This window comes from Platalea leucorodia, assembly GCF_965183815.1.
Source record: "Platalea leucorodia genome assembly, chromosome: 5".
Classification (NCBI taxonomy): Eukaryota; Metazoa; Chordata; class Aves; order Pelecaniformes; family Threskiornithidae; genus Platalea; species Platalea leucorodia.
This window is the reverse complement of record NC_138827.1, coordinates 23,753,900-23,781,148: the sequence shown is the minus strand read 5'-3', so window position 1 is coordinate 23,781,148 and position 27,249 is coordinate 23,753,900. Positions and strand designations below refer to the sequence as shown.

At 45.7% G+C, this 27,249-nt stretch overlaps 1 protein-coding gene across 1 annotated transcript in view; it reads right to left on the bottom strand.

Moving 5' to 3' along the window:
• The window catches only part of DOCK7 (dedicator of cytokinesis 7), a 109,163-nt gene extending 88,340 nt beyond the window's left edge, over positions 1-20,823 (bottom strand). The window contains exons 1-2 of the mRNA XM_082313433.1: positions 20,740-20,823; positions 10,659-10,764 (exon numbers count right to left, since the gene is read on the bottom strand). Coding sequence (XP_082169559.1) covers positions 10,659-10,764; positions 20,740-20,777 — 144 coding nt within the window. The 5' untranslated portion in view covers positions 20,778-20,823. The remainder of the gene's footprint in view (positions 1-10,658; positions 10,765-20,739) is intronic.
• Between the last annotated feature and the right edge of the window lie 6,426 nt (positions 20,824-27,249).

Genomic DNA, 27,249 nt, shown 5'->3' with positions numbered 1-27,249 from the left:
GAAACTGAAGCTGTACAGGAGCTCTGACCATCTTCCCAAACAGGACTATGGAATAGTCTAAATTAATAGCAAATAGACACTAAAAATATGCAAAGGAAAGCCTGCTCCCAGAATCACAATTGATGCTCTTTTAAAAAATACTCTTTGACTTTGTGCGAGCTGTAATTACAGATCAAATTTTGGACAACCTTTCAGACAATTCCTTAACACAGTTTTCACTCAGTCTTTATCCCAGGATCAGACACTGCCACCTCACTCAGGGCAAGCGCTATTCTGGTGCTATTAAAATGAATAGGACTACACAGGGAGAAAGGGGTTGCTCGCTCTAAGTAAAAGGGGCGTAACCTGCTCCCTGCCAATGTAAACACCAAATACAACATACTGATAGACTGAAAGTACAGAAGAAATCAAATGAGACTCTCTCTTTGTCAGACTTACACAGCCCAATTACCCCGAATCACACACATCACTTGCAAATATATATGTCCTTAACCTGACCGTAGACACACACTCTGTCAGCTTAACTAAGACACCAGCCTGATTAATTTGGCTTATATAAACTATTTAACACACACGTTCCATAGGTGCATCTGTGTTGTTGCAGTTATGGCTCTCAGCAGTTGCATTACGAAACCCTATTTCAAAGGTTTACAACTTTCCTGCACCAGGGACAGTCAAGCTTTCTTCTTTAAGGCTGTGTTATTCTTCACAGTTATATCCCCTTAAAAGCTTGAAAATAAAATTTCGTTTCCTATCGACTTTGTCCTTCTCTAGACAGCAAACATTGTATTTTGCTGCAGTTTTAGTGCACCGCTAGCTGAAACATGTCTCTCTCCTATTTATTTCCTTCTTTTGAACACCTACCTGTATCATCATCATCAGTTACAAAAGAAGCATCTGCACAAATCTGGCAACAGGGGCAGAAGCCTCTGCTAGGGGACGTGGCATAACTCCATGGAGGGTAACGCAAACCCCCATTTACTTTAGCCGAGCATCTCACCCAAGGACTACAGGAACAAAGGGCTAAACGGAGGGAAAGCTACACCTGCGGCACCACGCTGCAAAGCTCATGGCTTATTCCACACCACCAAGGAAGCAAAAAATAAAATGCAAAGGGCAGGTTTGTATTAGACCTGCTCTGTTGCAGCATTCCTGAGAGCAGACGACCACAATCAGCTGTCTCACGCACAGAGCAAACCCCTCCGACAAGCAGGACTTCCCACGTGCCCCAGCAACCGAGGGTTTGCCAGGCGGTGGTGTTGGCCATGGGCAGCTGACAGGGAAGGCAGCTGCAGCCATGCTCCGAGGGAGCTCAGCAAGCAGAAGTGTGTAGGGCAAGGTGATTCAAAAGGCAGCAGGGATGCCCCTCTAACAAAGGCCATGAGGATACTTGCCACAGATGCACTTTTCCATCATGCTCAAGAAATGACCAAAGGGTAAGTATTTAATTAGCATGCCATTTAATTAGACACCATTACGTGCCCTTGCCTGAACAGCCTCCCCCTCCAGTTTTCTGCCTTACTGAACAAATTACACCTACGCTGGTACCTAAAGACTAAAGGTCTGCTCTCCTGGGCACTGTACAGAAGGTCAGCAAAGGATCGCAGTAGCAACTAAGGCAGAAAAAGGGACAATGATTATCTCCATCTCACAGATACTGAATGAAGCACAGAAGTCCTGTGTAGATCATTGCTGTGTGCTCTGATGTCCACAGAGCATTCAGATTTTTGCCTGAAGGACTTTAACCTATCCCTTCCCTACACAAACAGCTGGGCAGAGGGGATATTTCTAGATCCTATTCCAGAATTTTGTTGCCTAACTCACACGTGTTGTCTGGAGCATCATGAGTAGTCTCGTGGGACGCGCCCTAAGCAACACACTGATCCCAGCTATGATTTTCCAGACTCTTCCAGCTAGCGTATGTCAGCACAGCCATGACAAGCACCGTGTTCCTCGCACTTCCTTCTCCCTCCCTCACCTCTGCCCTCGCAAGATGCTTACTCTCATGGCGGGCAGGGAGGACACACAACGGCATTTTAAATGGTTATGATGTGATGGTTTGGCAAGATGCATCTGGCAGAACAGGGATTTGAACCCAAGCTGCTCGTGGCCCAACCCAAGACCAATTTTCCTTTTATCTAAAATGAGATGCATAATTCCCAAGGGCAGAGACCCAGTCTCTGTGAGGATCGCAGTACAATTTGGGGCCCTGTAAAAATGATAATGGCAAAGACTGGAAGGTTACACCTCCTGCCTCCTGTGTGGGAGTAAAATTCCCTGCAAGGATATGATAAGGGACCTTGAAAAATTAACCTTGCAGAGCTCCTCATCACAGGGAGGATCCTGACTACTATTTTTACTTGGCGGCTAGGCACTTCTTCAAAACCAGGGTGATATTTCTTGCCAATTTTGAAAGTAGGACAAAGTTCCATCTTAACTTCAATACTTCCTTAAATATTAAACAATTTATAATGTGCTAAAACTGTAACAGATTGCACCAAAGCTTCAAATTCTAAATTAATACCAACTTCCCACCCACTGCCTCCCTGGGCAAAATCTTGGAAGGACAGAAGCAGCAGATTAACATTTCAAAGCTGAGCTCCAGCCTTCTCTTAGCTATCTAGGTCTCCAGGGCAAACAGTCACTTCCCCTGTTGAGCATTCAGGAATGCAGATGGCCTGTTCTTGTTGTGGCAAAATCTCGTCACCCTTAAAGGGATATTGATATCTCAGGGAACCGCAACAGGGGTCAAATCTGATGTACAGTAGGAAGGATTTAGTATAAATCTGAGAATACAGGAAATGTAACACGCTAAAAAAAAAAAAACTGGCAGGCAAGTTAAAGAAGATAACGGTTTAAAGAAATATATTTGCTGAACAGAGGCATCAGATTTATTTTTAAGTGTGAACTACAAGCCATAGTCACTCTAAGAGGTTTTCAAACATGAGCAGTGCAATATTAACCACTGCTCAAGTATTACAAAATATGTTTTACTTGCATAAATTACATTTTCTTTCACTTAAACGCTTACTCCAAAAATGGTCATCACTGGATCCAAATTCTAAGAATCACATATTCATCTACTACTATTACTGCATTTCAGAAAACCAGCACCCCTCATTTCATATGCCTAATGACTGGTGAGCACAGAGAACTCCTGCGTTTTATTTTCTGGCTGCATTTATAATACATGGAAATATTCAAATGAACCAAGGAGATTCCTAGGCAATCTCTGCTCTTCATCAACCACAGACAGATACCAGCCCTCAACAAGGATGACACCTCCTCAGCCATAAAGTGCAGTCATTATCTCCACATACATACATACTGCCTCTGGAATGTAGTTCCATATCTCCTGCTTTGCTCTAGCTCTTTTTTCTTATGCAGGGAGTTTTGAAAGATATAATTACTATAGCGAAAAGCTGATAAAAGTCCCTTCATTTCAAATTGTAAATGTGCCTCAAAAGTTTCTGTAAGCATTCTCTGTTAAAACAAAAGATGTTTTAGAAATAGTCCGAAGCCTCCATTTTTAAGATCTGAGAATATTTAGTATTAAGATCCGAATTCTTTTTACAGACAAGCCCAATGATCTGTCCTGTGTGTCAAATTCACGTAATATCACAATGCTTGAAATGGAAAAAGCCTCTAATGAAAGGAAATATTTGTAAATATACCTACCTAAAGAGGGATCCTACATGTAACAAGTAGCAGCCAGTCACAAAACCAGTGAGATGTTTTATGTACAAATATTGCTAGGTTATTTGCTATTATAACTGGTTGCTAATGTAAGAATCCATTTGGGTATAGAAATATTAATCAGAGATTAATTAGTTATCTGGGAATACTAAAGCAATTTCTTACCAAACCCAGAAAGACATGAGTTATGCCTCCAAGGATGGGTAAGAAGAATGACAGTATCTTCTTTAATGACTAAGAATCATGTAACTTCACCAAGAGAGTATTTCAAGAACACAAAGACTTTGATACAGAAAACGCAAGTGCTGATAGACTGGTCTGAAAGAGCTACCCTCTGATAAACCGCGCCAAAACTGAGAGCACAGAGACTGAGAAAAAGAAAGCATCAAAGCTCCATTATTAAAGAAATGAAAAAGTTAAAACAGTTTGACCAGAGACTCTAGAAAAATCACAGACTTCCCACTTTTGGCAGAAACACTACATCAGATCAGCGGAGATGGATCCCTCCAGACCCTTTGGGTTCACACAGGCAAACCATGGTGGCTCTGAACTGTGCAAGCTGAGCCATGGTAACCACGAATGTGCATGCTCTTCTGAGTGGAAAATACTTGGCGCAGTCACGTCTCAATTATCAGTGGGCAATTTATCCAGGGTATGGATTAACCAGGAGACACACAAAGACGCCAGAGCTGCCGTCATGTGGAGCTGCCTATGCTATTAGCTCAGGAGCAGCACTAGAGGACCGCTGAAGCAGTTTATATACGTGCCCAGGCGAAGAAATTACTGTCTGGCACATTCATGGGGAGCAAAGCTTCACCTAACAAACCATGCAAGTCCGAGCCAGCTTCAGGCACAGACAGTCCCAATGTCTCAGCTCTGCGCACCTGAGCAGCCCTGCCTGTAGGCACCAGCAACGAGCCCCAGCACCCAGCTAACCCTGCAGCGGCACAGCCATCACGGAGTAAGGCTCAGCCCATCCACCAAAGCTCTGGGGACCACAGGGGACCTCCAGCCTTGAGTCTCCTTGCCTGCTGTTCAGAGCTGGCTCTGCAGAGCTACCCGAGTGCCCCTGCACAATGACAACATTGGCCAGGCCAGTGCAAAACCTAGGTGCATCCACCCAACCCTGCTAGCCCAGGTAATAGCGATGTGGGTCTCATTCAAATTAGCTTAGCACTAAAAAGGCTAACAACGCATTTAAGCTGCCTTATGACTGCAAAAGACTGCAAGTGCAAATATACGCTGTTGCAGCAGTGTATCTACACCTTACATGCTCAGGTCTCCTCTGACAGACTTACTCCTTCACGCACTCTCACAGCCAGTATTAAAGCATGCTCCGCCGGCTCTCCTGAGCCTTCACAGGCAAGCGGCAGCGAGACAGCCGAGAAGGAGAAAGCAGTTGTAATTTAGCATCGTGAAGCAGTGGCCTTCCAGTCCACTGCTGATTGCTGGGACCACGGCAGCATTAGCATGAAAGACTGCAAGCAAACCAACAGGGACTTAGACTGAAAATTTTTACATCGCAATTTGAACCCAGAATTACGAACATTTTGCCGTTTAGGGTATTAGCAGCATTTCCACTAAACATCCGTTTGTTTATGCATTTTATTCCTGAAAAAGATGTGTCACAACTAACTTTAATAAACAAAGAGTAGGATTTAATGGCATTTTTAGATTTCGAGTATTTATTAACAGGCCTGTCATGAATGCTTCATTTAAGTAACTGAATTTACTTGGTATAATAACATTTAGTTGAGATTAGTTATCTCTGCTAATGTATAAACTGTTTAAGTTATTGCAGATAAATGAGACTCCGCAACCTTTCAATGGATACCAGACTCACCAACTTAACATATAAAATGTTCGTGACCTCTGCAACAGGACTCGCTACTGATTTTAGAAATAGTATGTAGCAGTTTTAATTTACTAAAGAAAGCGCCTGCACCAGAGCAGAGTCAACTGTGAGTAATCCCTAATGGGAGGAGGCAGGGAAGAGGATGTGGATGCCTCTCCCATCCTCCCCTGTCTGATGAGGATAGACCATTCAGCAAGGCAGGGCAAAACCTCCAGGAAATACATATAATGGGAGTCACTATTAAGCCTTAATCAGCTTTGAGAAAGCATTTAGACTTGACTCATTTTCCTTTTCATTTTAGTGATTTTGGTGATAAAATTACTTGGCTCTGAACACTTCAAAACACCCTTTTCTATGCCACATAGGATACTGTCATGTTTTCCCTTGCAGTGTTTTCCATTCATTTGCAAAAATTAGCTTTTCTTCTTCTTTTAAATGATGCTAAAATAAACAATGAAAATATACAAAGGAACCTATATTCTCTTACTGAATAATTAGATACTATCTTTGAATACACAACCAAAGTCTGACATCCAATAAATCCAAAACAAAGATTCAATTAGCCCAGATAATGCCCATAAACCCGGCAGTGCTTTACAAAGACATGTAAATGTCAGCACCTTTATTTTACACGGAGAAAATGGAGCGCCGAGAGCAGACATGGTCAGATCACATCATGTCCAAGAATCCAGACCTCTTTATTCCCAGACTAATTAGCATCTCTTGTAACAGTGTTCCTCCTCATACTAACATTCAGCTATGCCGTAACATACACCAACAGACAGGAAATACTACCCCTAATCCTTTGGAAACAGCTGTGATTTTTCTGTAAAACAACTGAGTATACATTCATTCTGCTTATTTGCAAGTGCAGTGAAATGCTGCTCTTCTAATTAAAATATATCTCTAAAGATTAAAAAAAAATTAAGAAAATTATCTTTCCTTAGGAAAAAAAAAAAAAATCAAGTTTTGGACTACAACCAAAAACATTTCAATGACTATCTTTGGCACTCTAAAGTGAAGTATTCAGAAATCCAAGACTTTATAAGTGTTTATCTAACTTGAAAAATATAAATATAATTAAGTAACAAAAGTTGCTGGATGTAGAACAAGACACAGAAACAGCTGGGCTACAATTGAAGAGAGGTCCAGATGCCTCGTGATTTTCTGTCCTTTGATAACATCATCCGCCCTCATAAAAGGACAGCACACACAGGGAAAAAAAGTCTGCAAGTCCATTTGCAGACACAAACCAAAACCCTGCTCTTCCTGCACCAAAGCAGCATAACAAGCAGCCATTAAACACCAAACCAAGGCATGCACACCAAGATCCAGAGAAAGCTTTGGGCTGCTTCAACAGTAACTCATGCTGATCTCTGACAACCCACAATCCAGCTTCATCCAGGTGAAACTACTGCAGAAATCCAGAGAGAGGATTCAGGCCTCGGCCACACTGCAGCATGCAGCAATGAGCAGAAATGACCGGTGCAACAGAGGGTGAGCAGACAAAGTTAACTAGCACCATAGCACAAGGAGTTGCTCAACATAAAAAATAAACTTGGAAAGAAAAGAAAGTGGTTAGTCACGACGGATTATAATAGCCCATAGTAAACAGTACGGTTCATCAAATAAACAAAGCAAATACCCCATCCTGCAAGATGCTGGGGAATTCTCTGAAAGGAAGAGCAAGCTCTCTGCTTTCAGTGCATTCAATCAGTGAGTTTGGTGGTGAGAAGCCCCAGCTCCCCCAAGGGAATACTGAACTTCTCGATGCACCAAAGGTGATCACAGCACGTGGCTTACAACCCAGAATGCAAACAGCAAGGTGCAAACGTACACTCAATTTACCAGTGGATTTAGAGAGACTTGCAAAAGTAACTTCGAAAAATAAAATCTTCATCTAACTCTAAGACCTTACCAGCTCCTATTTCTCAGTAACAAACTGTCAGTGCCTTCTGTTCTGGATTTCAAAAATAAAAGCTCAGTGCTGCAAGAACTGCATCCTGTGAGGAGTCCCAATTCAGCACATTAGGTTATACAGGAAAAGCCTCTGAAGGCTTTGGACCTGTATCTGTGGTCTGAGGAATGTGCAATTAAAATCAGCCGCTCCTGAAGTGGCAGAAGGGTGGAGACTGACAATAATAAACCGCAAGCTCCTCTACACTCATTTGAAAGCAGTGTCTTCTCCCCAGCTCTACCAGATACTAAATTAGAAACAGTTCTGGCAGCATTTTGTCTGCTGCTCGTGAAGCAAAAGGGAAAAGACTTGCTAAAATCCAGTTGACAGGTTTTTGCATTTATCCTAGGTTCAACCACATGCAAGTCTGTTGAGTGTGAAAAGTCCCTGCACTGGCTTCAGTCAACAAGAAACAAAAGGCCCAACCAAGCACAGTGCTGAGGGCCCTTCATTCACAAAAGCATACATTTCTCCATAAAAATGTCTCCATTGGACTGCATGTGATAAGACTCTCAGACGAATTACCATAAGCAGCTACCGCTGGCAACTGTCAACAGAGAATCAGTGCTGACCTTATCTGGATCACAACTATCGATGGAAGTGCTCAACACAATGAGCAAAATGCACTGGATAGGAGAGATCACATCTGCATTATCAGTAAAAGTCCTCCAGTTCCATGCTGCACACCCGACAGTGCAGCTTGCTGCCATTGTGGAGATACTCACATGAAACTCAATCACACAGCATTATTAAAATATCCATACATTTTAGCATAAATTTCCTATTTAAACCCACACTATGCGCTCTACTCTAGGCTTTCAAACCAGTATGGCTACACAAAACTGCCATGCAGATTTAGGGCCTTCTATTTCTTCTCTGTAAAAGTGTAATGACACACAAACTTCTGAGCTTTTCCAGAGCAAATAGCTATTTCAGCTTCACAGCGGTAGTGCTTTCTCTCTGAATAATGCTTGTTATCAAACCAGGACAGGCAGGCACAGCAGATTCTGATGGATGCCTAAGGGAGAGAAATTAACGCAAAATTCAGTACAAGCGAACCTCTGTCATATTATGCAGCCTTGGGATATAGACTCAAGACTTAACTAAATATACTGTTCCTACAAACTAACTCCTACAAACTATCGCTCCATGTTAATCATGCTTCTGAAGAGCATCTCTGCTCAGCACAGAATTTAATATGACAAACTAGGAGCTTATCACATCAACCATCATGCAATGCAGTTTGATAGGAAAGGCTCAGAGCCTGCTTCCAGTTAGCATGACCTTTTCCAGGATTTTTATAGACTCTTACATATATTTACTAGAAAACACAAGAGCAACAGGGTAATGACAGATACCAGAACTGAAGACAGGGCTGACAATACTGTGTCCAACAAATCTGATGCTGCATTAAGAATTACATGTGAAGATCAACAGGACTGAAGCTTTGAGCATGCACACTTTGATGATGGCAGAATGGAAAAACCTTAGAAATAGGAAGAAAAAGTGGAAGAGACAATTCAGAGCGAAAGGAGGTGATACAAGGAAAAACAGTTATCAAAAATATGGCTGGCTGAGGAACAGCTTGGAGAGGTACACAGAAGAGATCTTGCTTTATGAAAGCAATGGGGAGTAGGAAGGCAATTCAGCCAACTTGTTCCGGGATGAAACCACATGTGAGACAAGTGAGGCACAGAAGCTTGTGGGATGGACATCCAGTGGGTCCTTCAAAAGTAGGCATCTATTCCTCAGCTATCCAGTGCTGCAGGGAAGTGGATTCAATGACTCTGAGTGCTCCATCCAGTGTATGCCGCTAATAGCAGGGGTCCCTCTCTATTGCCTAATACTGGATTATGCAAAAGACCATACAGAACTGCCAAGTCAGGGCTTTGCATTATCATTCCACACCCCTACAGAGATTGCTGTGATAAAGCATTAGCCCTGAACACACCGCTCTCATTAACCCCTCCTCCTTCGTGCTCACTCACCATTAAGGCTGGGCACACAGCTGACAAAGCCAGCCTTCTGGTCTCCTTGTACTCACACAGCTGATGCAGAGAGAAATGACAGGAATTCCAGCCCTCTTCAATCCCCAGTGACTCTGGCACAGCCGGATCTCCTTAAAGATGAACTTTCAGCCTGCAGCGAAGTCATTCTTCTAAGGTAGGGGTCAACTTAGTCTTGGAGATCCCTTCTGAGATGAAACTAGCTCCAAGGAGGCATTTGTGCTCTGTACGAGACAGCTTTAACCCATTATGTTGGACTCAGAGCAGTACATGAACTGAGGAAACTCTACAGGACCCTACTCCAAAACAAGAGAACTCTTGCAAACTCAGAACACTTGTACAGACTATCAAATTCAGGGCACATTTCCAGTACTGCCTGACCTAATCAACCCTCTTGGAAGAAAACAAGATGCTGTAATATTTGTTTCCTAAGTTGACTGCTGCAAAAGAAACTGATACGACCCGAAGCAACAACCCAAATCAAAGGAACACTTCCAAAAATACAGTTCCAGCCTGAAAAAGTTTGCTGAACTCTTCCAATTTTTACCACCATGCTGAATAAATTTGGAAGGTTACTGGTAGGCCGTGCAAGAAAATCTGACTTCAGAAAGGGTGATTCTGACATCGTGGCCTACATGTCAGCCGCTCTTGAAAATGGACTGTAAACTTGTAAGTAAATACACATTCCTGAGGAATAACCACATTCAATTTGCACAATAACATTTAAAATACCTCTGAAGAGTAGAGGAGCCACTGTGGTCCCACTCTCAAGAGCGACAAGAAACACAAGAAAACAGCTACCTGAAGTGCATAAGCTTGCAGAGAGCTCTTCATAGAGAGAACCACACATGCACGTGGAATTTAATGCCCAGTCCAGGCTGTTCTGGCATAAAAAAACTAACATCTGGTCAAAGGAGCCCCTTGTCCTACAAAGATTCTGCAGAAACATGAATTCCCAGCCACGCCAACTGATTTGCAAGATAGAGACCTCCAAAATTAGCAGGTTTTGCATGGAATTATTTTCCTCAGTGTTATCAGGGTCAGTTAGGTCAACAACCTGTCAGCACTGCAATTTCTTTACAAATGGTAATCAAAATAACTATGCACACCTTCTTCAGTCTTCCATGTTCCAAGCATTACTTACAGTTGTATGATGAGAGACGCTGCCTCCAATATTGAGGTTTTTGAGAAGCTGGGGAGACCCTCCATACTGCCCTGAGATCTGCTTCCTGACTTCAGCAGCTACAGTTCTGAAACGAGACAGGGACAACATTATCTCTGTAAAAGAATTACAATGAAGATGATATATCAAATACGTTTTACACTGCTGTTGGAATGAAACCAAATACTTAGTGCGCTGGTTGGAATAAGAGTGTCACCGGCTGGTGAGAACAGACCTTGTACATTAAATTCCCAGAGAACCACAAAATTCTCGCAAGGCTGCATATACACATTCTTAACAGCAATTACATTTTTTTTCCATTTCTGAACTGCTCTTTTGTGCACATCTGGGGCAATAAAATGCATGTGACACTGAGCACAAATAAACTTGTTCACAGCAGACTCTTTCCAGTTCCTACCAAGGAAAGCTCTCCTCCAGTGCTCTCCGCACCCCTCAGCAGTTCCAAGCCTGGTCACACATCTGCTCTTCTGCACTGCTATCTCATTTTCATCCCTTGCCTATTTTTGGTTTTTGCAGTCACAGAGATGAGGACTGGCAGTCACTTTCCACTCAATAGCCAACCCCTTCAACGCCCAGCTCAGGGGCAGAAAAGCAATCCCGTGCAGGGCGGGCTGAAATGTCTAGTTGAAATGTCAGGAAACAACCAACCAGGTCAGAACAAAAAACTCCTTCCCCTTTCACGTAGGAAAGGTAGCAGTGGGACTATGGTGACTAGCAGAGGGGGGACACAATGCACTGGCTAGCAGGGCACAACGCCTTATGGTCTCTGCCAGAGAGAAATCCCACCACTGGGCAGCTTTTGTCACCAGGAAGGAAAAACACAGATCAATCCTTCTATGCCTGGAGGGTAAAACCCACACTGTGCCCCTCTGGGGTTTTCTATTTTCCCCAGTAAGCCGCATTGTCACTGGTAAGCCTGAAAACACAACAGTTAGGTAAACCACCCAAGGGAACACCTCAGCGAAGGAAGAGCACATCAGAGAGGGAAATGCCCGTAGTCAAAGACTGTCCTAACAAACAGCTGTGGGTCAAGCCCTGACACAACCATCCACAGGGCTCCATCTTGTAACCTGGCAGTACACTGCAGCTCACCTCAGCAGTAGAACTGAGATAGCCAAGTTTTTGAGTATGGTGGAAATGGTTTTGTTTCAAAAGCAAGCCAAAAGCCCAGATTGTTTCCACAAAAAAACTTTGCTGAAAAGCTGCTGACTACCCCTGGTCTACAGGACCTCACCAACACGAGAGTGCTCTTCTCCAGGAGTCAATGACTGTATTTATCAGCGACAAACCTACTCCCAACTGTCCTTCACTGCATCGCAGTGCTGCAGTCCGCTCTGTCTCCCAGAACAAAGCCCCAGCTCCAAAGAGACACTAACCAGTGCACAAGACAGATGAAGAGGCTGCAAGGACACCGGTGATTTTTTTTCTGCTGTATCAGCAATCTTCGTGGGAATACTGTCATTGCTAACAGACTCGCTCCTGATCTCACTCAGAGGAACGTGCCATGTATTAGCATGGTGCACGAGCTGCTAAAATCCTGTCAAGCAAAGATGGTTAAACCTCCCCTGAGCAAAACCTTGACATCAGGGTGGGCTCCTAGCTTCGGGACTGCTGTGGCAGTGCACGCTGGTAGGCAGGAATGGGGGCAGGTGGAGGCAACTGATGTCAATGGAAGAGAAGGGAACTCTAAAAGGGAACTAGCTTGGACAACCGAGCCTACCATGGAGAGCAGATGTTTCCTCAGGCCAGAGGATGGGAGTAAGATTAGCTAGAGGAAGCATTATTTTGTCTTTTAAAAAAGTGGACTGCAGAAGAGGAAAAAAAAGTTTTATGTATTCTGGCTGCAAGAAGTCATTTGCTTCATGTTTGCCTTTATCCACAGGAGACTATGTTTTCACTTCTGGAGGGTGGCTTCTGAAAGCAGACCAAACAGCTCCTGCTGGGGACGGACAACATTCAAGCTGTCTGACCGCCCTCAGAAGAACCATCTTCCCTGCTCCCACCATGCGCACACATACACTCACAGACACACACACATGAGAACAAATCACGCATGCTGCTAGCATTTATAGGAAAATTTGGAATATATTAAAATGGCTGCTTGGCACAGAAAACACCACACATCTGTGGCTGATGCAATTTAAAAGCTTGCCCCTGGATTGCAGACTATCTCTGCTTTAAACTCGATCTCTTACTTGGTGTGCGTTTTGCCTAATTCCTGATGATACGCAGAAAATACGCATGGCTGGCAGGAAAAATCAGACCCCACATTTCGCCATGCAGCACAACACAGGAAAAACTAAAAATCTTTCCCCATTTTCAAGAGACATACATTTTTTCCAGATGGAAAGTATAGCCAGAGGAGGAAATCCATCCTCAGCTGTGAAACCACAGCTGATGCCTAACCACGTTACTCAGCGCTGCTCCTCCTGCGTGCGGTGGCTGCTTATGAACCTGAGACATGCTTTGTGATAGGACTCCAGAGGGGTTCTCAGTCCTTTCTTCTGCGTGTCGGCCTCAGCTGGGCAGCTCTGCAGCGGCTGGGAGCTGTGCTGTATTTGGAGCACAGCCTGTCAATACACCCTTAACTGCACCTATGATTGTGCTTTACCCCAACTTGAAGCAGAAGCAAGCTCTGCTGCAATTATAGCATTGCTTAGGGGCACTATGAGTTTGGATGGATGCTATCACACTGCCCGACATCATTCCCGCTGAAAAGGTCATTTGATGCAATAGGGGAAGAAACATGGTAAAACAAAAGGGTGGCAATGATCAGCACAGCTTGTGACCACGTGCTGTACATCGATGGCTGCTCCATGAATAACCTCACTGGATATTAAAAATTCCCCTGAAGCATGATTACAGAAAGTCAGAACTGAACAACCTCCAGTCAGTTTGACCAAGACACCATCATTACTTTCAAGTCTTAAGTGGTCCTACCTCTCTAGCTTTCACAACTACCAATTAAACCTCTCCCCACATGAAGTAACTGGCTACCATCTAGACCTCAAAATTCCTGAGTGGAGTCTGCAGGACTTACTACTACTTAGTCCAAGCCTGCAGTCTAATCCATAGCTCTTGATGGCTACTTTTCTGTATCACTGCTTTCACAAAGGCATCGAACACAGTTTCCCCTACTGGAAAGCATCATGCTTCGGACATTTAGAAACCATCTTCTACTGTAATCTGTTCACCAGTGTATTTATGGGTAATCTATACCCATTTGGTTTTGTGCCAACATCATCGGTTAGGTTCAGTAGCCCTCCTCCCACTCCTTCCTACTTGCAAGGTATTCACAAAAATTAGTCCTATCCCCTCCCAGCCTTCCTTCTGCAAGGCTAAGCAAGGTCAGATCCTGCAACAGGCTTTCTGCTTCCTTGAGCACCCTGATGGCTCCAGATAAGGCCTGACCAGGGCTTTGTAGAACCAAATGAGTGTTTTCCTATTGAGAAAACAACTCAGCTGACTACTTTTAGGTCTGCTTTCTCACTGCTTCATCACAGAGGTTCACAGTTTCCCTAAAACTGATAATACACACTTGCCTTCTCCTCCTCCATTTCCAAAAGCTGTCCATGACAAATGCCATCTATTCATTACTAGTAAGTTCATGTTATATTATAACCCTGAACACTATTTCTAAGGGGAAGCTATGCTTCCTAAACCGACTTAGGTTAAAAGGGGTATTATACCAAACCCAACCAGAGAAGAGAAATAAATCTCAAAATAGTCTCCAAATGAAAAAAAACAAATTTGGCAGAACAGAAGAGCCATTAAAGCTCTTGATAATTAAAAGGACAAATAAAAAACTGCCTCTTTAATAACTATCTTTTATTCAACATGTAACCTGGGATCCTCAGACAAACATTCCAGTTAATTACAGCCCATGGCCTCATGAATGTCTATGTTTAAAGTACATCTTCCCTAGTCACTTCCTTTCTGACCTTCTTCACTGGTTAATTATTGTGTGTGTATGTGGTTCACACAGGGGAAAAAAAAAAAAAAAAAGACAAAGGAGAGGAAAAAAAATCCCCTTGGAACTGGCTTCTAAAGCAAAACAAGACCTGTCATTCTCAAAGTACTCTGAGCTGTAAATAACAAAATGAAACCATTTGTTTGCACTTCTATGTTTCTTTACTACGCACAAAATTTTTTTCTGGTTCTATGCAGCCTACCATGTCAAAACCAAAAATTGTTCCTTTTTTTTTTTTTTTGGCTTAAGAAGCATACTGGAAATATCAGTTCTTCTTTTTGCCAGAAGAAGGCTCACCAAGAGCTGTTCAGTTATGCCAAGCAAGGATACGGACTCTTCCCTTTCACAGAAAAGGTGGGTCAGGGTACAGTCATCTAGATCATCTGCTGCAGTGATTTGAGGAAGTCTCTCTTTTCCATAGCCCCTCCCGTTTTGAAAGAGCAATGCAAATTGTTTGTTTCTCCCCATCCCACTAATTACAAAACAGTTACTCCTGCCTGTTCTTCATCATCTGTGTCACGTGCGGTGACTCTACATTCAGTGAGCCTTTGCCTCTTGAGAAAGACAGCCTGGTACAGTGAGGCATCTGCGCCAATCCATAGCAAAGCTGCTTGTTCTCTCTCTGCAGCAGAGAAAATCGTATTTACATAGTTTACTATTTAAAGTGAAAGTATCCTTCTTTGTTCAGCAGGCTCGCTTGCGTATAACTCTGCACATGGCTGGAGGCAACTATCCTACTTTAGTCACTATGCTTGGGTTTGAATTCCCAAAGCTGAATGGCACTGGCCGGTTGCATCCGTCTTGTCGCTGCAGTTGAGATGGACTGTCCCTCTGTCCCTACGTGCTCTGCCGCGTCGGCTCTCCTGCCTGCTGAACAGGCGGCTCCATCCAGGCTTGAACCACAGTGTGAGTCACCAGGTATGCGTTGGGGTGGATGAGGGAACCTGCTGGAGGGGGAGCTCTGGCCTTGAGCTACCCTGCCAGTTCAGCCGTGCCCTGGATGCAGCCTTCCTCCTAAACCCGAGCTCCTGTTTCCTTCGGAGTGAACTCCTTCCCCTTTGAGTGAAATGGGTTTGTTTGATTTACAACCCAACGCTGCGGAAATACCGAGCCTGATCCTGACTGCTGCTGGTTAGTGTGGATTCTTAAATTAACACAGAAGATTAGCAACAATATGTCCCCCTTTTCCTTACCATTGATTAAAACAGAAAACATCATACAACACTACCTGTGGTGCTCTTCTGACAACATTTGATTATTAAGGCTGAAAGCGTCACCCCTAGGCTACAGCGAAGGGAATGAGCTCCCAAGGTACCTTACTGTGAAAATCACCACAGGACTGCATTCTTCAGGGAAGATCAAAGTCACATCTCGCATTAAAAAAACCCAAGCAAACAAGGAAGCCTTGTACAAAGAAGCAGCTTTGCAGCGGAGCCCTAGAGACGAACTGTTCTCCCTGCCTTCTCACTTGCTTTAAGCAGTCAGAGATTTTCTTAGGCTTCCCAGAGCACTGCCGACTCCCGCATGAGACATCCACAACGGCTGAACAGGGGCAGACAACGTGGCTTTTGGAGAACAGAAAAAAGCTGCTCTGAAGCTTCTGTTAAAAGTACTTTCAATTATCTGTGATAGTGTTTTGACAATGCAAATGGCATCTGGATGGGGGAAGAGAATAAACTGCAATGAATACCCTGCTGTGACCACTACATTTCTGGCCTGATTCGGTGCTCGTGGAAGACAGTGACAGCTTTGCTGTCGGTTTCAGTGGGTGCAGGTTTCACAACATTCCTGTTTACCCTGAGGCAGGGCAAAGGCAGCTGTCAGTCTCCCTGACACAACGTTCAGGCAATGTAAAAGGGCTCTAAATGAACACAAATGTAAATTTAGTCTTCCCAAGTCACCTTTTATGGTACTCCATCAGTATAAAGGGAGCTTCAGCAGAAATAAGATGCTAGCTCTGAATGTAGTGAACAGAAGCGTTTTCTCCTCAATTCAAAACCATAAAGACAACAAGCTGTGATTACTCCAGAAAGCTGTCCATATACAACGTAAGAGCCCTGGATGATGGGGAATTTCCAAATCACTGAATTTCTGAGAGCAGGGTCACCCCCTTTCAGTCAGGGCTCTCCTGAAGACGTCCCAGCCCCAGACAGCAGTGCCTCATGGCACCGTGAGGTTCCCGTTCACACGGAAGCACCTCGGAAGAAGGGGCTGGACCCATGAGGGTGAAAATTTTCCGCAGACTCCATCAAGAGCTGGGGAGCGGAAAACTGAAAATTCTCAGCATGAGAGTAAAGACCAATGGTAAAAATCACACTCTGGACTTTGTGTGAGGCTGAAATGTGTAGCAAAACGGAGGGTAAGGCAGGTATATGATCCTTCCAAGTCAGAAGGATCCTCTTTAACTGTGGGAGCAGTAAAGGAAGAGCAAAACTATATCCAAGGAAAGACACTTTCAAAATGGTGATGGTCTGACCAAAGAAGCAGTTCTGGATTCCCTAGATAACCCAATCTCAGGATTGTCCAAGAGCAATGACAAGGCACTGCGACACGGGCTCACGTGGAAGGCTACCTGTGTATGTTGCGTGATGTTTAAAGGGTGATTTTTTCCTTTTTCTGTATTTGAACTCTAAAAAACCTGCACGCTTTTTCTTCTGCCTACCCCTGGAAGGACTGGAGTGCTGGGATACAACACACTTTAATTACTGTGACATTCAGGAACTCAGAACTGACCTTTTTGGTGGTGGGCCTTCCACATCCCATTTCTCTGCCAAGCGGCCCCATACCCAGAAAATGTCCTGGGATAATGCAACTGGGAATCTGAAGCGCACACAGGTGAAAGGGTGAGTGCTCGGTGGGGACGGCGCAGCACAACCCCAGAGGGGCCAGATGCAGCACTCAGCTTGGTCGGTACTGAACACCCAGCCCTGCTGAGTGACCAGGCAGCTTAGCTGGTTCCTCCATCCAGAATAACATATTGACTGTTTTTTATTGAGACATCTTAATGCCTCAACTTTATCTCTGCTGATGTGGATCCTGCCTTCCGCTAACTTTCCTCTAGTCCCCCAGACACTATATGAGCTGAACAGGGGTACTAAATAGAAGTACATCTGTTCTTACACTGAGATGGAAACAACAGCGTACAAGCAGCTACAGAAGTATTATGACGCTGCAGAAGGACATGTTCCAATACAGTTTAATAAAAAATTTATTAGCGATATATTTCCAATTAAAAATTAACAATTTCAGGCAAGATTTCAGGTATTATTAACCCACTATAGTAAGTTTAACTCGGGAATTTCTTCTGATGGAGTCAAGAAGAATTACTAAGTACATGTGATGGCCAAAGTTCAGGCTAAAAATCCGTTCTAGTCTGAAGCCTTCCAACAAAAACGCAGCATGACCTAGTCAGAAAGATACCTTGTAGCAGACAGTCTTAAAAAGATATTTTGAAACTGCTGTAGCAGTCACTGATAGCTGCTATCCCCAATATTTAAAGATTCCAGTAGTAATAAACAGACACCACAAGGTGTTCTGTGGGTACCCTTGAGGTGCACTGCACTGGTTGAAGAAAGCACAGGCAGTAAATCAGGGCTGCAAAGACCACATCTGTGGTCTTTCTAAGAAACAGAACAGCCGATCTCACGTTTCGTTTTCTACCACTACGGTAATAGCCAGCTTAGAAGCTTGCATCTGTTTGGTAGGTAGGCCTTAAAATAATTTACCTTGGTGGATCTGAATTACATCCCATTTGAATTACACGCTATCAGGCAAACCAAGAGCAGCATGGCTATTTCCTGTGAATAAGACAAATGCTAGTCTACCTCAATGAGTAAGCCAAACCGGAGGGCAGAGTGTGAAAATGTGATGGATCTATTCTTCTTTAAACAATGGAACCGGGGAGGGCTTCCAGCAACCACCAACACAGCTCTCAGGACTTCCATATGCTGCTTGCTTGAATCTCTCATCCTCCGAAAGAGTAACATTCACAGCAGCATATTCTGTGTCAGCACGAGAAGGGCTACAGCTCAGTCTGGGCATCTCTGGGTACATCGGTTTTTGCTTTCACATGCACTGGATGTGCAGTCCATGAACCAGGAACTTCAGATTTCTCAGAAGACAACACTATATATATATACGGGAAATACATATTACATACATATATATATGGGAAATATCATATATATACATGGGAAATCCCAGCGAGAAATGCAGCAGTCTTACAAATAAGCGTAAAGAAAAGAGTTAGAGATGCAACAGCCCTGCTCCAGGAGGAGCTAACCTCATTGCAGACCACCTGGGTCCTTCTGCAGGGACAGCCTCCATGAATAGTAAACTCCGCAAAGCAACCTGACGTGTCAAAAAGACCACTTCTGCCTGCACACACACGCACTGCTGCCATTTGGTTGGTTTGAAAACGCATTGAGTGGGTTAGATTAAAAGGTACACAAAGGTGGCACATCTGTGCTACTGCCTGATGAACTTAACTGCACTGAGCTAACGCCCGACACAGGCAGAAACACGAGCACCCACAGTGGTCACCCCAGGGCCGTTTTATTTAGCCTCCTGCCAGGGCTGCAGAATCCTTGCACTCCTACTTGTAGTACTTGTCTCACACGTGACTATTTCTATGACTACAATCAAGAACCAGGAAAAATGGTCTGGCAGCAGATCCAGCTCTCTCCATTCCTGAAACCTTGATCTGTCACATTAACCCCTGGCTGGTGCACATCAAAGTCTGCAGAGACCCATGAGAGAGGAGCAATGTTTTCACCCTGTCTTCATATCCTGAGTGGGGTGGGATTGATGCCACTCCTCTACCTCCTACCTAGCCTTTTCCTTTGACCTTTTTCTTCGCCCATGACCCCTCTCAGTCACAGCTTCCATAACAGCAACTATTTGTACCTACAGTTTTCTCATTCAATGGCATGAAAATGACACTACTTTCCACAGACTCCTGAATAGCACCCAGCGAAACCAATGGTTCCCATTTCACTCTGCTGCTGGTTACAGCTAGGAGAGGTACCACGGACACCAAAGGCTATCTGGTCAGACCTGCAAACAAAAAACTGTGGTTCCCTTCTGGAACCGCATGCCTAACTTGGAACATAGATCTGCAGAAACTTGGTATTAGCAGATAATTTCCTATAAATATTCCTCTTTAAGAAGAACAAAAAAAAAAAGAAACAAAAACTTTGTAAAATACAGGGATGTTTAACTCTTCAAGTACCACATAGCTTTGCATGCCCAAGGAGCCGTGCTAACATGAACCAGCTGCTTATCACACACAAAAGGAAGGGAAATATTTTCTCCATTTTGCAGGCAGCAAGGAGGCGAGCAGGCAGGCTTGCTGCTCCCAGGGACGGGGTGCAGCGCCCGGGGAGGGCTCCGGCCCCCGTCCCCGGCGCCCCCCGCGCAGGCAGCGGAGGGAAGGCGGGCTCGGCGCACGGCAGCCGGGGCCGCCGCGGGCCGGGGCAGGGCCGGGGCAGGCTCCGGCACCCCCGCGCCGGCAGGAAAACGCCGGCCGCGCTGCCGGGAGCGCCGGGCCGCCCATTGTGCGGCGAGAGGGGACTGCACAATGCGCCCGGCCGGCCTTTGTTCGCAGCCAGCGGAATCAAACAGCGCTTTTCCTCCTTTTTTTTTCCTCCCCCCTTCCCCAGGGAAGCGGCACCGCGCGAGGCGGGCACGGCGCACGCACACGGCCGCATCCCCCACCCCTTTGTTGCAGGCGGGGGGAACCGCAGCCCCGCGGCGCCGGCCTGGGCGGACCCTGCCCGGCGGCCCGGCCGGGGCTGCCCACGGCAGGCCCAGCGCGACAGCCCGGCCCGGCCCGGCCCGGCCCGGCCCGCCGCCGCGCGGGCGCCCTGTCAGCAGCCCGAGGGCCGGCAGGGCGGCGGGTGCCCGCGGGCCGCGCCGGGCCCGTTCGCCCCCCAGGGGCGCGGCGGCGGCGGGCCCCCCTCTCCGCGGCCGCCGGGCCCGGCAGCCCGCCCCTCCCCGCGCCCGGCGCCGGGGGCCGGGGCCGGGACCGGGCGCGCCCCCCCCCCGCGCCGCCGCGCTCGGCGGCCGCGCTACCTGCTGATCTTCTGGGCGAAGGCGCGGCGCTCGGCCATGGCCGCGCTGGGCTCCGCACGGCCGCTCCTCAGCGCTGGCGGAGCCGGGGAGCCGGGAATGGGCGCCGTAATGCTCCGCGGAGGCGCGCACCCGCGCGGCGCAGCCGGCCCAGCTCCCACCCTCGGCGCTCGCCGCGCCCGCCCGCCTCCGCCCCCTTCCCGCACAGGGGCCGCTCCTCGCAGACATACGGCGGGGCGGGCGGCCGCGGCGAGGAGTGGCCGTCGCCCTTCGCCTGCCCGTCGCCGGTGCCCGGCCCTCGGCCCCCGGGGCGGGCTGGGGCAGCGGCCCGGGACCCGCACCAGCAGCGGCCCGGCCTCCCTCCCGCAGGGCTCGGGCAGACTCCACCGAGCGCCTCCCCTCATTGCCGTGGTGCAGGCTGAACGCGCCTTGGGTTCAGCTCGCCCTCGCTGCCGCCGTGCCGCTTTATTCCCATTTAAAACCGGAGTGGGTCGGGGTTATTACTTGCAAAAATGAAGATCCACTCGTGGTTAGGAAAAAAGGCTCTTCAGCCGGCTCGCAGCACCCAGCATCTCCCCCCGGTGTCAAGCGAGACCTGCAGAGTTCAACTGGGGGCTGTGGGCAGCGGAGGCCTCAGCTCAAAGCCGCTGCCGGGGTCCGGTACGTGGTGACCCCTGGCAGAGCCTCGCTGGGGCTGCTCCGCTGCTGCCGGCTGCCGCGGCTCTGCGCGGGGTGCCCGGGTCCCTCGGCCACCCACCCCCCCAGCATGGCGCTGAGGGGCGCCGTTGGTAGCCGTGCTCCCCGCGCTGTACGTGCCTGCAGGGGCGAGGCTGGGCGCTCCTCTATCGCACCCTGTATGGTACCAACTTCTCCTTCAGAAAGGCTAAAAATCCTTACTGGTGATTTGGACGATGGCTGGAATAGTGTAACAACCATCTTTCCATCCCAACAGGTCATTACTACCAGTCCCTCCATAAATGTGTTGCATTTGAGGTGGTCATCCTAATGGGAGGAGGAGGTAGAGGGTGGGGAGTTAAAAAAAAAAACCCTATTTTGGGACTTCAAAAACAGATCGAGCCTAGGACACATTCTAGCAGATAACTCAAAGTCAATGTTACATGACATATGCTGTGCATTAATCTAAACCAGAGAACTATTAATAGTAATCCAGGAAGTGTCCAAAAGTAGCGAGTGTTAATTCATCCGATTCCATCTGCTTGCATTGTGTGAATGTTTCTAGCACATTGCGATTGCAATCTGAGTATACCAATTTTTCCACTAGCAGAAGCCACTGATTTCCAGCTGCATATAATTATTCTGCTTTTCTGTTTGTATGTGTTTACACAGGGAATGTCAGGCCCCGAAATCTGCAAATATATACATATGTGAGTAATCCCCCTGGAGTTAATCAGACTCTGTGCATACATAAAGCAAATCCCGTGTGGGTAAGATTGTGGCCCGCTACAGAAATGTGCCGTCATGCGTTACACAGATGCAGGCACACACATGCACACAGATGGAGATCCTGCAAAGCAAAGACCTATTGTACGCCACTGAGAAAGGGCTGCTCTTCTCCAAGGGGAGGAGAGAAAATATCCCACAAATGTCTGCCAAGACAGAGACTTTTGCTCTTGAATTACTGCCTGCACGTAGAATTGCACACAGGATAAGTCCCTCACACAGAGTGGACAGGATAAGCCAATGAACTATTTACCTTCCTACATCCTCGTGAGCTGTGGATGCCCCATCCCTGGCAGTGTTCAAGGTCAGGCTGGATGGGACTTTGAGCAACTCGGTCTAGTGAAAGGTGTCACTGCCCCTGGCAGGGGGGTTGGACTGGGTAATCTTTAAAAGGTCCCTTCCAGCCCAAACCATTCTACCATTCTATGATCTGAATAAATTCTTGTACACAGTGTGTGTGCTTAAAAGAACAGACCTAAGCATGAGGGACCGCCAGCAATGTTTCCTCTTTCCCATCCCCCACCCCCTATGGAATTTCCTTTCCAAAATGGCATCGGTTTGAGATGCAGGAGGGCTAATTTAGTCCCATCTTAAGGGAAAATGTCACTGCCTAATTCTTTTATATCAAAACTGGGAATCCTGCGTTTCTGAAAAGGGAAATTCTTGTTGCTGCCAGAAGGTGCGAAGAGCAGTCTGGCCCCAGAAGCCCTGATATACAGAGCACAGAGTATCCCAGGTCGATCAAGAGACCTCTTGGATTTTAAGTTTCATTTTCCCCTCCTGTAAGTTACTATAACTGACAGAAGAACTGGATTAATTTGTGGGACACATAAAGTCGGCTCAGTATGATCCCCAAGAGCTACATATAGCTTATTTTAAAGCCTTCTGCAACAGGTTTGTTAGCATGGGCTGTTTAAAGACCAAGGGTACACTTCAAAATGCCATAATGACACAGGCGACTTTAGGTCTCTGTCTGATGAGCAGGAATGGCTTAGCTTGAAACAGCCGCCCACCAGCCATACTGCCTGCCTCACCCTGCACAGGCGTCCGAGCTGGATGTCAGCTGCTTCCTACATGTCTAAAGTCTATAGCACAAGGGCCTGAGGTAACTAGTTGCTGAGTTTTGATGTCGCCTTTGCTCATCTGTCAGTGCCCTGCTCTTCATTCACTTTTTCTGCAGCTTAGGGCACGGCCAGATGAGCTCTGGCAGACTTGATTCCAGTCATCCACCCACCTCTGTGCTGGAGGCGACCGACGGAAGGGCAGTTGGATGAGACGTGCCTGCACCTCAGCCGCGCCTGACAGATGTGCTCTGACATCTGAAACTGTGAGGAAGGAAAGCCTGTGCGCGGATACCAGAGTTTTTGAAACTGCTAGCTGAGGTGGGGACGCATATCCTGCTCTGCCACCCTTGCCAGAGAGGCCACAGCCTCGCTGGAAGAGCAGGACAATAACTGGGAGCAATCAAGCTCTAAACTAATGCAATAGTCTCTCCTTGACAGTAAAGGGCCTTTCCACTAATTGCAGATCATCACTGCGGTAGGCTACAAAGTTAAAATGGAGCAGGGGACAGGAGCCCTCCTCTTTATGAATGATTTGTTATTCATCTTGTTGAAGCATATAAATGTACAGAAGTATTAACAGATGAAAAAAAACCCTAACTCCACCCTATCTAATGTGGAACATCTATGTACAAAAAATATATGTATTTGCAATTCAAAGATACAAAATGGATATCAATTAGATCTCTGTCAACTACAGTATATATTATGTGCTCTCAATGGCAAGGTATTGTTTGCAGATAAATAGGCTTTCTCCATATAGTTGGTCTAAATATGAACAAAATCCCTCAATGCATTTAAGAGTCAACATCAACAAGTGAATTTCAGAAAAATAACAGAAAGATTCCTCACTACTTTTCAGGTAGTAACAGCCCAGCGAAAGTCGACAAAGTCGGTGCCGATGACCTTAACTAGTAAGAGATCACTGAGGGTGGTAGAAATGTACACGTGACCTTGTAAAGAGAAGCTTCTGTAGAGTGACTAAATTTTGCAGTGCGTGAAGCATTAACCAAAAGAAGTCAAAGTGATGAAATGTGAGGGAAAAAAATGCAGTCTTTTACCATTATAAATCCAATAACACCAAACACTAAAATTCATGGTATCAACAAATCCTGCGTCCATATCGCTGGCAAGTCAGTATGATTCATGTTGCGGCGTCGCTGTATTATTTCGAGTACTAAGGTCAGTGCTGCCACTGACAGGCACTGTGAGTCACATAACCTTTCTGCCTCTGGTTTTCTCACCTTAAAAGTGAAGAAAATTAATTGAAGGAATCGTTTTGTCTGAAGAAACAAACTCATGCTTTGCAAAGAGGAGAATGTGACCAATTGGACACAGCGACCTGTTACATGGAATTTCAGTCTGCAAAAAAAATTTCTCCAGGCATCTCTTTAGGAGCTAGCAGCTTACTCTGAGTGAAAAACCACTGTTGTGTGGCAAATTTTACCTGCAGTCGAAAACTGAACTATTTTCTTTTCAATTGGGGTGAAATTGTATGCAATTGATGATACATTTGGAGTGTTAGGCTGCTTATTTTTCATAAAGTTGGTTGTGCATACGTATTGTCCTCAAGGGTGACCGGTATCTCATAATGAGGGTGAAGACAAATCAAGACTAACTTCAGTGGAGGGACTGTATACACTGCAATTAATAACTCCATATACAGCCCAACTTCATTTAAGTCAATGTTTGGTGGAGGTTACGTATTTCTAGTAACCAATTTAAAACCTGGAACTTTATCAGCGTTATGAGGATACTGAATAGTTACTCTGCCTTAACACATTGTAATTCTTCATCGTGTTTCAGAAAGCAAAGAAGGAACCTATGCTGTTGTGCACCAGATTCCAACAGCAGAATGCATCAGCCTTTGAAAGACATCACTGCCTCCAAAAAGGAGTTAGCCCATGTATGCAGCCACCATCAATAAGCATCTGCTGCTCCAGGGAAGTGGTCTCTGAGAAGCTGGGGGGTGATCCTCACTTGTCCTGGGTGCATTAGTACTCCACCAGGACAAAGGCTGAGCGTATGCTAAATTGGGAGTTGAGGGACACTGTGGAAGGTGATGGCTCTCCACCACAGCTGTTGCATTTCCCTTCTAGTTACCTTGCTGATTTGGGGGCTGAGGGAAAAGCCCAGCAATTTATCAAAACATGGACTGTCATATTGAAAGTCACCTTTTGGTCTTCTCTGATAAACCATGTAACAAAAAGGTGAGGAATGAACAGCTGAGTCTACATCTGTGAGCTGTATTTGGGCTAAGCACCCATCTAAAGTTCATGGCCTAGACACAGTGCTCTATTAACACACATGTATCCGTGAAACATCTCTCACACTGAAGGGGTGTGAAGGAAGAAGCATTTCAGTCAATTCACTAGGGTGCCTGTCCATAAACCACATGCATCCTTTAAAATACATGACTAAAATGCTTTTTTATTGAGAATTAATTTTACTCAGTTATAATCAAATCTGGTAAATGCAACTGGCAAACACAGATGTAACTCGTTGAGCTCGTCAGGTCCTGCACAAGAAAAATCTTTTGGATTGTAGCCATAAAACATTTTGCAAAAATTGAACCAATCCTGTGTCTTGTTTGTTAGCAGTCTATTTACTCAGTCCATTGCTTCCTTGTTCCTCTTACGTAAACTTCCTCAAAGCAAACACACTGAAAACATTTTCCACTGAAAATGTGTCCAACATAATTCAATAAACAATGTAGTAAATAAGGGACTGCAAATTCAGAGAGCCATCTGCTGGCAGCTAAGTGAAACGAATTAAATTCATTAAGGGCCAAATCCTCTCTGCCTCTCTTTGCAAATAATTTCTTTAAAGATAAGGAACTACACATGGGTAATGTAAACTGCATAACCACAATTATCTTCTCAAGACATGTATGGCAAGAGTGAAGATGCTGGTGTTCTCAGAGCAAGAGGGAGCAGCCTCGTTTGCCCAGTGCCCAGATTCTGCAGGGTGAATGAGAAACTAGGAGAGCAAAGAAGGAGCAAGGACTCTCCAAGTGCCTGCAGCCTTCACTACATCCCTCATGTCCATGTTATTTCTTTTATAGATGACTCAAGCCAGGCATAGCAAAAGCTAATGCCAGCTGAGCTGCAAGTAGAGCCAAGGTGCCCCGAGTACAGCGCTTCAAAGACCATTTTTATAGGGAATGGTGTTCTTCATCCCAGGCATCAGAAGATCACAAGGGATCCTCAAAGCAAGGAAGGGAGATACTTTGTAGTTCTGGATACCAAATAAAATCATATCAATTACTCCATGAAGCAAAACAGCTGTGTGTAAAACATTCTGCCCAGAGCAAAATTTCCCAGCCTGCGAGCCTGACCCACAGGAGGATCATGCTTCCTCTCTCAGGGAGAAGCGCAGCAGTGGTGTCTGGTTCCTCCCTTTTTCTTGGACTCACCTCCACTATTTGAGGTGGAGCAGCTGGGTAGACCAGCAGATGCTGTGGCAGGAACGGTGGTCAGACTCATACTTCTACATCAGGAAAAGTTCCTTTTGAGGGAGAAAGGTAAATTTGAATCCTCAACTGCACTAGCTTTTCTGCAGCCTTCTTCATATGGCAGTATTTGATGCCTGCTTCATTTTTGCCTTTATTCTTTGTCTCCTGGCATTATTACTTTCAGATTTCTTCATTTTAACAGATGGGTTCATGAACTTAAATCTCCTCAGAAAAAGACTTGCAGTCTTCCCAACTGAGCTTCCATTAATTTCTGCTCATGTTTATCATTTTCAGGTAGTTTGTTTCTACCCTGAACACAGCTTTCAACCTCTCCCGGCTTAATACTCTGTAAATGCCACTAATGTGCTCTTTATTTCCTCTTCCAGATATTTAACTAAGATCTTAAATTAAGGGTAGCCTTGGCACAGATTCTTACAGGTATCCTACTGGAGCCTCCTCTTCCCTAGCCTAATCCTGGGATAGAATAAGAAAATCTGGGTTTGGACGGAGTGAGTGGTACGAGCAGAAGCCTGCTGG